Genomic DNA, 12251 nt, shown 5'->3' with positions numbered 1-12251 from the left:
TGGCTCTTCTAGAGGACCCTTCAGTTCCTGTGAGTTTAGGCAGCCCCTTTCCCAAACTCTGTGACCGTTTCCCGACTAATCCTCAGCTTTCCATAAACTAAGCCGGGATTTTCCTTGTTTCAGCGATTGGCAGCACTGTGCCCATCTTGACCACACCAGTAGCAGAAAAACTGTCCTCCTCCTCCTCCGCCTGGGTGGGATGGTGGCTCCAGATACCGATGTCTCCATCACCACAGCCTGAGGCTCCTCATCCCTGCAAATCCCAGCCTGGTCAATGACGCTTTGCAACTCAGCCATCTGTCCTGTCAGGACCTGAACTTGTTGAGCAAGGTCTTGTCTGGTGTTTACCATCAGTACACTGGCTGTTGGTTGTGGTGCTGTGCCAGCTGGCTCAGGCATCTGGGCTTCCCAGAACTCACTGGCAGCTTCCCTTGCTTCCTCTTCTGTGATCTCTTTAATCAGCTGGGAGTAGCTTGGTGGGTGCTCCTGTCCTCTTAACCTGAGATGAAGTAGAATCAGGCTGTAATACTGAGTTCCTCCTACAATTTGAACCAGTCTGTCCTGGTCCATCTGCTCCACAGTAACTGCTCCCCTAATGACAGCTCTCTGTAGCAGTCTCTCCAGCCTGTGTATATAGGCCCAAACCTTCTCTCCCTGGTGCTGTTTAGCATTAAGGAAGGTACAATAACTGTCTTCAGGGCTCTCTATGATCCCAAAGGCGTGAGTGAGGGCCTCTAGGCAATCCTTTACACTGGCATCAGGCTTAGTGAGCCTCAAGGTGCAAATCACATCCAAAGCTGGGCCCCTGAGACTCCTCTCTGTCCGCTACAGCCTACTGCTCTAGCATTTCAGTGGTGTGTTCAAGCCAGGGTTCAAACTCCTCTTCCCCAGGAAATAATCTTAACTTACAATAGAAGCTCTCCATAACATGGGGTAGCGCACGCTTTCCCAATGTCTGCCCCAGGGGCTCCACCCAGGCATCAGCTGAGGCTGCCACCCTTGAGCTAGAGGTTCCTGGGCCAAGGCCCAACAGCCCTGATAAATTAGCCGTGATACAAACAGTAACTTCCTCAAATACCAAGCACAGTTAATTCCCACTTAGCAAATCACTCAACATGTGCTTGCGAGGGGTACTGACCCAGAATCCCGGACGAGCCCCCTGAAACATAACCCTTCTGCTGGAACGCATTGGCAGCAATCAGGGCCAGGTTCAACATCTAGGGGTTCCTTTTCATCCATCTCACACACAACCAGCTCAAGCTCCCACTCAGTAGCCTGGGAACATCACACCCCCCTAGGCGCCTCGGAGAGGCAATGCTTCCCCACTCGCAAGCACAGAGTCTGTCTAGAAAAGAACATTTAATAAAAGAGGCAGAAAAGTCAACGAGCATAAGCTTGGGAAAACACCACACCCAGAGTTCATAACCAATCCTCAAGTAACTATCCCAGCTCAACTGCATTGAGCAGCGTCCTGGGCCTCTCAGCCTCACCGGTCCAATACTGTAACCAGCCAGTCCACACATCCAACTTTCTCCACGCCCTCAATTCAAATGCCCCACTTGCAACTTGGTCCAGTCCATGCAGGCCCTGACACCTCACCCTGATGCATTCCCTCATGGAACCGGAGACAATGTCACCTTTGCGCTGGTCTGGTGTTCTGCTTGCTCCTACCAGCCGTCAGTTGCACTGTCCGTCCATCCATCCGTCTGCCGCTCCTCCTACCAGCCACCTACTGGTTGAGCTGTATGTCTGGCCTGAGGCAAAACCGTGTGATTTCAGCTCTTGATACCTACCAAAGTGGAGTTTCATAAAAAAAACACTAGTATCCAGCTCTATCCTTTAACAGGTGGGGAGGACTAGTCAGTCAAACCAGGTTTATAGCTATATGGCCAAGGCACAGGCAAGGCCAAGGCATTCAGTTAGCTGGTTCAATCCATATCCCTCCATCTGCTTTACAATGCTTTCAACCAGGGAGCCCTGTGTAATCCGTGTCTTATGTAGTCATATTGACTGCTCTGTCCCCCACAATGACTAGGAGCATTGGTGAGATTTAACAACTCTTATACTGAGTGATAGCATAAATTGTGATTTTTACAACAATGTGTTTCCAATAGACAAAACTTCATTGGTTCCTTGCTACCCATCAGTCTTTGTTTGCAAGGTATCGCACATGCACACCTTTGCATTCTCATGCAAATGATCTCTGGGAGATACATTTCTCCCAGCCTTCAGCAGGATTGAGTTCCTGCTGGCACGTTCCTTACATTGGAATTGATCATTTTTGCTGTTAGTTTGGCTTGAATCCACTCCGGTGTCAGAACCAACCTGGGGATTTGGTAGTTATTTCTTTGTTCCCTGTTTAATATTAAAGATTTGTTTCATTTTAGTAAATGTTTCAGTAAAATGTGCCTCAGTGATACTGATGCACCATTTTTTTTCCAATAAGCAACGTTTGGCTGGCACCTTTGCCATAAAAGCCTGACCATCTCCCCTACTTGGTCTCTTGCTCCTGCTGGCCAGACGTGTCCAGAGCCAACTGCCTCACCAGTGCACTTGGAGACACTAAGGACGACCATCGGCGCGAGACTGAACGCTGGCTGAGAGAGGTTATACAGCCCTTGGCAGGGTTTGTTATAAACTGGAAGCTGTTGATTTCAGCCCCCCATGGAAATGGGGGAGAGAATTCATTGGTACCGATCAGTGCAGGTGCAGCCTCTGTCACATGTGGCTATCCCTGCAGCCCTGTTGTCAGTGTAGGGAACCCCCTGTAGCCCTGCTCTGCCTCACTCCGGCTCTGACTCCCGCAGGGGAGCCCCCACCACCTTAATTTCTTTCAGCAGTAAAAATGGCTATAGTGAAAAAATTAAATCGGACCCCCCATGAGTTCTGCCAAGTCTTGTACTGCACTAACAGGGCTGCCCTGGTTGCCGCTTGCCTGTCCGAGGGAGATGCTGGCAGAACCTAGTGGAGCATGAGTCTCTCACTGGGGTTTGGGGCCTTCATTTGGAGACAAGCTGCTGGGTGCAAACTACCTTGATAATTTAAGGGCAGACAAAGCTGCTGTGTAGGAGCATAGTAATGCTAACTGCTGGGCGGGACAGGAGTTAGCTAATCGCTCCTGGGTGACCGAGCTCGCTCTAGGGGTGGCGATAGTTCCGTTTCACAGTTCTAAGGTCCAGACTTCCAGAAACAGCCATGGAGTTTGGATGCCTTCATCTTAGGATGCCCGTTTTGAGACCTAGGCTCAGACTTCCAGAGGTGCTGACCATCCCCATATCTAGCCCCTGGGCCCATGTTAGCTGCAGGCCTGCAGCACCTCTGAAAAATGAGCCTCTTCACTGTAGTACCCACAAGCAGTGAGTGGGTGTTAACTCAGTTTGGCCAAATGAAAGTCTCCTCAAGCCTACAAAAGATTCTTCCTTTACTGAGCTTCCAGCAGGTGGTGCCGCAGCTCCTCCCTGCTCCTGGTTCCGAACCTTTTCAGTAACGGGCACGTGTCGGCGAGACTCCAGTTGCACAGCACTCCCACTTTGTTTCAGCTGAATCGGCTACTCATAAACATAACGTTTACCGACATGTACTATGGTTACGGTCTCACTAGAGACGTGGGCTACATAACAGTGCACACAACACGCTAAAGAGGGATCAGAAGGAATATTGAGTAATCAAGTACTGAACATTTCAGCGATTACGCTGTTACTTGCAGGGGGGGTAGCAGGATCCCCTCCCCACCAGCCCCTTATAGCCAGGACACATGATTTAGAACACATCCCAGCTCCAACAGACTCTTGCCCTCCACTCCCCCACCCCCGCCCCCCTTGCCACAGCAGGGAGGGGACATAGGCTCTGTGCCAGCCCATTTAGGCTGGGAACATAAGAATGGCCATGCTGGGTCAGACCAAAGGTCCATCCAGTCCAGTATCCTGTCTGCTGACAGCGGCCAGTGTCAGGTGCTCCAGAGAGGGTGAACTGAAGACAATGATCAAGTGATTTGTCTCCTGCCATCTATCGCCTGTCTCTGACAATCAGAGGCCGGGGACACCATCCCGACCATTGGCTAGTAGCTTTCTATGGACCTAACCTCCATGAATTTATCTAGCTCTTTCTTAAATTCTGTAATAATCCTAGCATTCATAGTCTCCTCTGGCAAGGAGTTCCACAGGTTAACTATGCGCTGAGTGAAGAACTGTCTTTTATTAGTTTTAAACCTGCTAACCATTATTTTCATTTGGTGTCCTCTAGTTCTTGTATTAAGGTCACAAGTAAATAACTTCTCCTTACTCACCCTCTCCACACCTGTCATAATTTTACATACCTCTATATCATGTCCCCCCCTCAGCCTCCTGTTCCAAACTGAAAAGTCCCAATCTTTTTAGCCTCTCCTCATGCAGGACCTATTCCAGGCCCCTAATCATTTTAGTTGCCCTTTTCTGAACGTTTTCCTGTGCCAGGATATCTTTCTTAGGTGAAGAGACCACATCTGTACACAGTATTCAAGATGTGGGCGTACCATAGATTTATATAGGGGCTGTAAGATACTCATTGTCTTATTTTCTATCCCTTTTTTTAATAATACCTAACATCCTATTTGCCTTTTTGACTGCCTCTGCACACTGTGAGGATGTTTTCAAGGAACTACCCATGATAACTCCAAGATCTTTCCTCATTAGTTGTAGCTAAATTAGCCCCCATCATATTGTAAGTATAGTTGGGGTTATTTTTTCCAATGTGCATTACCTTACTCTTATCCACATTAAATGCCATTTGCCATTTTGTTGCCCAGTCACTCAGTTTGGTGAGATCTTTTTGAAGATCTTCATCGTCTGCCTTTGTCCTGGACTATCTTGAACATTTTAGTGTCATCTGCAAACTTTGCCACCTCACTGCTCACCCCCTCCTCCAGATCATTGATGAATAAATTGAACAGGATTGGTCCTAGGACTGACCCTTGGGGGACACCACTAGTTACCTGCTCCCATTCAGAAAATTTACCATTTATGCCTACCTATGCATTTCAGCTGCTTCCTGGTGCAAATGGACTCCTTCAGGGTCCTCATTTTCCCTTGCGGCAGCTCTGCAAAGAACTACTGAAAGGGGGGATTGAGAAATCCTGGAACAGCTGGGGCTCAAGGAGCAAGGCTGCCTGAATCCCAGCTGGCACACGGTTTGTCGGTTCCCCCTCGTGGTGGCTCTCTGCAGAGCACCAGTGAGGGGAAACTGACAGTTTCAGGGCACACTTGGACAGAGTTCAGAGCACACTGATGCATCACGGCACACTGGATTGGAGGGCTTTCTGACCAAACCCAGAGCAGTGAATTCCAGTCCTCTCCAAGTACGTACCCCAGTAAGGCTTCTGAGGTCTGATGAGTCACATACCGTGTAAACTGTGACAGATTAAACAACTGACTAGTAAGGCAAAATGACTCTTCTCTATTCCTCTGGCTGGCTCCATGGGGTAGTCCTGTGGGTTTCTCTGTTTCCCGAAAGCACCATGAGTCATATGGGTTATTTAGCTACAGTGTTCTGTGGTTAGAAGACCCCTCTTACAATCAGCATAAATAAGGGTTTAACTGCATTTGTACTGGCCATTTCTCTGGTAAACGTAGCATGCTGGCAGCCTCTCTTGGACGGATGCACAGCCCTTGAGCAGCAGTGGGCACTTGTTCCCCCGTTTAGTTGTATCTCTCACAGAAGTACTTAACTCTGTGGCAAAACCAAGTCTGAGTCCTCTGCCCAGAATTCACCAACTTCGTTTACTCTCTCAACTCAGCAGTCAGCAAATTAACTGTAAATCTTAGTTTAAAGTTAGTCTAGGCCAGAATTACTCCCTCCCCCTCCCCCCAACTAAACAAAAGAGGGCGTCATTCAGCAAGGTATTCCAAACCTTTACTTTGGCCCAGGTCTATCTGATGTTGAGTGTAAGCAATTCTGTTTGATTCTCATTGGGTGTATAGTACAGTACAGTCTAACCGTGGTTAATTTGCAATTTGCAGGAGCACTGTATGGCTGTGCTGGCCCGGGTGGAGCGCACGGACTTCCTCTCGCCCATGTGTATTGGGGAAGTGGCGCACGTCAGTGCAGAAATCACTTACACCTCCAAACATTCCGTGGAAGTTCAAGTCAACGTGCTGTCTGAAAACATCCTCACAGGTAGTGCCTGATGCAATCAATTTCTTTTTGCTTTTGCTTTCCCAGGGAACAAACTGTCCCAAAGCAAAACAACTTTGGCAGGATAATGGAGCTGTAAGAGCCTGATTTCCAGCTCTGAAGAGAGGCACCGTCTGAAAGATCTCTCCTTGGTTTCACATTTAGAAAGATGATAAAAAGATGGCTGGTTCCTAGCTGCTTGTCTGCCCACCAATCAGCAGCTGATTACTGGATGGCTGTGTGGATTTTTCATCTGTCCAACAGTGTCTTTTTCTGGTAGTCTGTTGTAATTGTTAATAACTTGCCAGTCGCTGTGCAGTGGGGTTCAGGGGTCCCCAAGCACTGCCCCCCATCTGCAGGCAGGAGTGACTCTCACTCAGCAGGTAGAACAGGAAGTTTATTAGTTGACAGAGATGCAGCGCAGTGCAAAGGTGTCATTACAGCTGGCAGAGACAGACACTCCAATCTATCTGGGGGAGAGGAGCCTGAGAGGTGCCCCCATCTGGGGTCTAGCCACCCTCAGCACAGGCTAGCTGCCTTCCCCTTCTCCCTCCAGCTTCCCATTGCCGTCTCTGATTCAAATCCAGCTGGGCTCCTCCCCCTCTTTGCTCAGGGACAGAGGTGTTACCTGCTAGCTTAGGTTACAGACAGCAGGGGATCATCCCTACCCTGTGTGAGTGGCTCCACCTGTCTCCCATATCCCCTGCTACATCACACCCTTTCAGGTGGTATGGCTCCTCCCTTGCTGCACTCTGAACACTGGCGTGAGATGCTGCACACCTGTCCCAAGCAGCTCATCTTGGGGAGGGGATCCTGGAGCCAGGGGAACCAAAGAAATGAATCTGGAGGCTAATGGAGAAGGCTGGATACATGGCCTTTAAGGAAGGTCTTGGTGGCTATTGAACAGCCAAGTTACTCTCTCTCTCTCAGGGATCACATCCCTGAAGGAACCTGGCAGTCTGCTTGGGTGCTCTGTGGGAAAGGTGAGCTCAGGGCCATTGGGCAGTAGCTGTCTCCTCGTTGGTCTCTGCCTGGAGACTGCCCAGTGAGAGCTGCAGAGGTGGTTGCAGGTTGTCAGGCCCATCAGCTCAGCTGAGTGAAACAGCAGTTCTGAGTGACCTGGAGTTCTGGACGACATCTGTGCAGACTTTTTTTCCCCACTGACAGTAAGAATTACCTCCTAATTGGTGGAAGAGGACTCTTTCCTAGTGCTTCTTTCTAAGCCCTCCTGGCTCTAGCTCTGACAGGTTTGTTGAACTGTTTAAGTGTGGTTGGTTTGCTTGTAGCATTGGTGTTCATGGGACCATGAGGGATGTCCGCATTCAAGGTTAGCTAAGCGTGTGAACATCATACCCGCTTTCTGGGCTGTTGAAATTCTCAGACTCTGCATAGCTGTAGCTACAGTTGTTTTCTCTGTGCAGAGAAGGTTTAAATGCATAGTGACAAATGAAGGCTGCAGTTAAATGTGCTATGATTTTCTCTGCCATATACTCTTCCTTTGAGGACAGCACCCAACATTGCAATGTGCTCTTAGCATTCCTCTTCTGTCTAACTGGAATGCTTGAGTGTTGATGGCATACACAAAAAATACTTAGTTTTGCATATTAATGGCAATGGAGGGAGGCTGGGCAGGAAAAGAGGGAAAAAATGGCCATCTATTCTGCGTGTGATGACTTTGAAAGATTTTAGTTGACCTGGCTCCTGATCCGCCGTGTGTATCAAAGTTTTGTCTGCACTAGCTTTGGAGTGTAGGTGCCACATCCCCTCTTTGGGTTGCACTCACCGCTCTGGGACGTCAACACCTTTGTGTTACAGTTGGGAACTTGAACAATTGCTGGATGTTGACTTAAACATACAGGCTGGGTTGTTCTCTTCCATTAGAAGAAGTGCTAGGTCTGCTGACGCTGCTGCAGCTTAAGACTTTAGTTACTCAGGATGGGGTCTGTAGCTTAGGAGGATGAATATTTTGGCTCTGGTTTGAGCTGAAGATTCTCTTCCCAGGCAGTTGTAACCATGGTAACCCATTTTCATCTTCCCACATGGCAACTGCCGGAGGTTGTGGTGGCTGCATGCACAAGCTCTTCTTATTTCTCTTAAACTGGTGTTTGCATTCGCACAAGCACAACTCTCCCTTTGTCAGATTCTCCGGGCACAGTGGTGCTGCAGACCTGGTGTGTTTATGTGCTGAGACGTGATTTATGTTATCAATGCCAAGATCGCTATTTAACCGAATCTGTTTGCTCTGGAAAGTTCCAGTGCAGTATGGGAAACTCCAGTAGGTCTTGCTCATGCGTAAGAAGGAGAAAACCCAACAATTTTCAGATGCAAATGTTAGAACCTCCTGGTGCCCGCCACTGGCTGAAGGTTGCTTCATGCTCAGAGCTTCTGGGGAAAACTATTAAAACCAGTAGAAAGCTCGTGTGGCTCATGGTCAGATCCTTTCTGCCTAGTCACTCTCAGCGCCTGGCTGTGAGGGGAGAGGTGCTTTTATCTGTTCTAGCATTACTTGGGAAACTCCCTGCCTTCATCGGGGGAATGCTGGAGGCCGGGCCCCACAACCCCCACTGAAAGCAGAAACTTTTGGGTAAAATGTGCCCTAAGTGCAGGGTAGTTTGGTTGGGAGGAGCTCAGTCCTGCAATCTGTTTAATGCTACAGTTTGTTTGCATGGAGCACACATTGCTGGGAAACTGCTGATTCTTGCACATACCTTGGGGGGTTCTGAGTGGCTTGTACAGGTCTTACCTAGCTATCTCACGCTGTTTCTAAAGAACTCTCTGAAGGCTCTCACCACTGCTGGGTGCAAGTACAGCCAGCTCTTCTCTGCAGCTTTCTTGAAAACGTCCTGCCTCCAGCCTTTTCATGGGGATGCTGGTGGTCTCGGCACTGTTCACAGTAGACAACAGCCCAGTTTGCAAACTCCCATGGAAAACTGAAGTGAATAGCAGCAGGGCTGTGAGGGTTTGGGTGTGGCTAGCACGAAGGCCCGGTAGGCATGGGCGAGGAGAGGGAAAAATTGCAGTCACTACTGGACACACCCAATGGCTAGACATAGTAACTCTGGTTGGATGCATCTTTCTGTCCTCCTCACTTCCTTTCGCCTGCGCAAGTTCTTGTTCGTTGTGATACTTTTGTGTATGACTAATCCACCCCCAGTCCTGTCTCTCGGAGCCACCCCTTCTATCCAGAGCCATGATTTAGTGTCAGTTGCTCTTATGTTGCAGCCCCCACGCTTTTCTAGCGGTGGGTACTTAACTCAGTGAATTTTTTTCGGAGATGCACTTCTACTCCTCATGTAAGGGTAAAAAATCCTGTTAAGGAAATGTTGTACGATGACTTCGCTCCTTTAAATTGTCAGTGTAGTTTGTTGACAGAATGTGACTTGAAAGAAAATGTTTCTCCCTCAAGTTTCATTATCATAAACAGCAAAAACATTAAAATTTCCAGTTTTGCCTTAGGAAGCTAGTGTAAATTGCAGTTCAGCTTAAGCTCTTTGTAACAAATGAGTAGATGAGATTTCATGCCATTTGATTTTTAAGAGAAGCAAGTGACTAAACTGCATCGAAAGAATAGTCAAATCATTTACATTTTCAAGTAGGTTTTTTTTTTTTGTTTTTTTTTTTTGCAAACAAATTGTTCCTCAGTCTAGTAATCTGAACAATTGCAGAGAGGAAAACTTCATTTTGGATCAGAGGTTGGAGGGAGTGGATGCAACGTTCTGTTTGAGTAACAGGCCTGGGGGCTATAACAATTGAGCAAAGCAGAAATTTTCTTTACTCTAATTGCAGCACTTACAGGTAGCAACTAGATGAAAATAAATCTTGTTTAATGCCTTGTATCTCCTGAAGCACTAATACTGAGGCTGAGCCTGTGAGGGGGTTGAGACTAATCTGAGCAGACATAGTTAGCTGATGCCTTTGATTAATGTCAAACCCTCCCACATCTATGCAAGCCTACCAGTTCCTCCAATGAAAAGGATCAAGAAGGAACTAATGCCTGGCTTTTCTCTCTAATTTAACGTGTTAACCTGTGTCTGTGTGTGTGTGTGTGTGAGAGATGCAGAGTATTAGAGCCTCTTGTTATCATCCAGTTCATGGCTTGTCCCCTTCCCTTGTGCCTGCAGCAGCTCACTGTGGGGTAGTGGGCCACCTGTCTAGTCAGTTTCCTTACCCTTGTGCTGCCTTCATAAAGCAACTCCTTCAGAAGCCGCCTGTGTTGAGGGGGTGTTTCTTGCCCCGCTGCTCAATGGGTTGCAGGGTAACCTGTTCACTGATGCAGGCTGGGCAGCATGAAAAGCATTTGACACACCTACATGTTATCTCACTCCTGCTGCGATTGGTCAGCGCTGCCCCCCGCCCCCCGAGAAGTGTCAGAAAACACTTTTACCTTCTGTTCTTCCTGCTCTGCCAGTGCAGCCGTATGGCAGGTGCAGGCTCCGACAGGGCATGCTTGCCTCCAATGACAGATTGTTCCTGCAGAACCTGCGTATTAATGTAGCTGTACACACAGGCCCTAAATGCCCTCGCCCAAGTGTTCCATGTGCCATCTGTAAAAGGGAGGGGAGAGGCAATCGTGGGCCTCACAGCTGGGGGTACATACTGTGAAGATTGAGCCATTCAGGCGAGGTAATGGAGGCCACACACCTGAGATAGGAGACTTACCTTTATCCAGAAGATGTGTCTTCCTGCTTGGTGTCCAGAGATTTGCATCCCAAAGCAGAGCTCATAGATCTACCCAAACTTGTGACACAGTCTGCCCTTGTGTCCAGTGATGTCATTCATACAAGAGCATCCTGACAAGGAACACATTCGCTTTGATCTTTGCATAGTAGTAACCTTGAAAGCCACATCTTTCTCCCTGATTTACTTTAGTCCCTGTTCCTGGGGTAGACCTGCCTCTGCAGTCTCAAAATACTGCTACACAGTAGAAGAGCGTAAGCTAGAAGCACAGCTGGGTAGAAGATTCCTTCACATAGCAGCAGGATCTTGGGGACTAACCCTCCTGTGAAACTGCTGCTGGTGTTCTAGGACCACTGAGACCACCAGTACATGTGAGCTGTAAAGACTGGTCTGGCAATGCAAGGCATGACTGAGTCTCACTGTGAGTATCACGATAACCATCTCAGCAGCACCTGTGTGGTATGCCAGGCTCTGCCCAGGAACAGCAGCAGCAGCTTATTAGCAAGAAAGTCACTACCTGTCAGGACAGCAGGTAAGGCATGGCAGTGTGCAAGGACAGCCCAGGTCTGGATGCTGGCAGTTGGCACACACAGAATTCTGGCTAAGAAGGGAGCCTCTGTGGTGTGCTGTATCGAGTGCATCAGAGCAGACATGATTACGATAAACCAGGTGTGACCCACAAGCACTGAGACCAAGAACAAGGGACAGCGAAGTCTGTTCTGTAGCCTTCGTGAAAAGCCTCATGCTGCAGAAGCTTATAGTTTTAGCACCTAAGGCTGCCACGTCAGTCCCACCTGTCGATGACCAGGGTCTGTCAGCTTTCCACATGCTGTGGAAGAGAGGCCTGGGGAGGTGTTTGCAGACTTGGCACTGTAAATGGTACAGCTGACCTTGGTGCATAATTGCCTCCAGCTCCAGAAAGAACTTGCCTCGAGTATCCTGTAGGCATTCAGTTTACATGGGACATGGAGGTCAGCATGGCTGCTCTGCCCACTTCTTTGCAGAATAGACTCAGTTGAACCTATGTGCATGCCTGTCTGGCAAGATCTCCTTGATTACAAATTGTCAGCTAATAAATATCCCCTAAAACATCAGAACCTCCTCCTCCATTTCCCCTCTCCCTTAACCTGCAGCACTGACCATGGCAGGACATTCGGATTTACGAGTCAAGTGTAAAGGGACATGGTCGAGCTTTGCAACTGGTATTAAATATCAAAATATTAAATGTCTATGGATGTGGCAGGAGCAGTATTGCACTGAGAGAAGAGTGCGTCTCTTGAGACGTGAACACTCAGTGGGAATTACTGTCCTGATAATTTTTATTAATGAACAGTAAAAAATTGTAATTAACTTGCTTTGCATAATTTAGGGCACGTTGTTCACCGAGGCCTGAAAGGGCTGGCTCTTGTGTAGTTGCCATGGTAGCA

At 48.3% G+C, this 12251-nt stretch overlaps 1 protein-coding gene across 2 annotated transcripts in view; it reads left to right on the top strand.

The window, feature by feature from the left end:
* Positions 1-12251, top strand: part of ACOT7 (acyl-CoA thioesterase 7) — a 121554-nt gene that overhangs the window by 22433 nt on the left and 86870 nt on the right. For both annotated transcript variants that reach the window (XM_074975531.1, XM_074975530.1), the window contains exon 3: positions 5994-6150. In XM_074975531.1, the coding sequence (XP_074831632.1) occupies positions 5994-6150 (157 nt within the window). The remainder of the gene's footprint in view (positions 1-5993; positions 6151-12251) is intronic.

Source organism: Carettochelys insculpta, chromosome 23 (assembly GCF_033958435.1).
Source record: "Carettochelys insculpta isolate YL-2023 chromosome 23, ASM3395843v1, whole genome shotgun sequence".
In the NCBI taxonomy this organism is placed as follows: domain Eukaryota; kingdom Metazoa; phylum Chordata; order Testudines; family Carettochelyidae; genus Carettochelys; species Carettochelys insculpta.
This window is presented reverse-complemented; position numbering and strand designations above follow the sequence as displayed.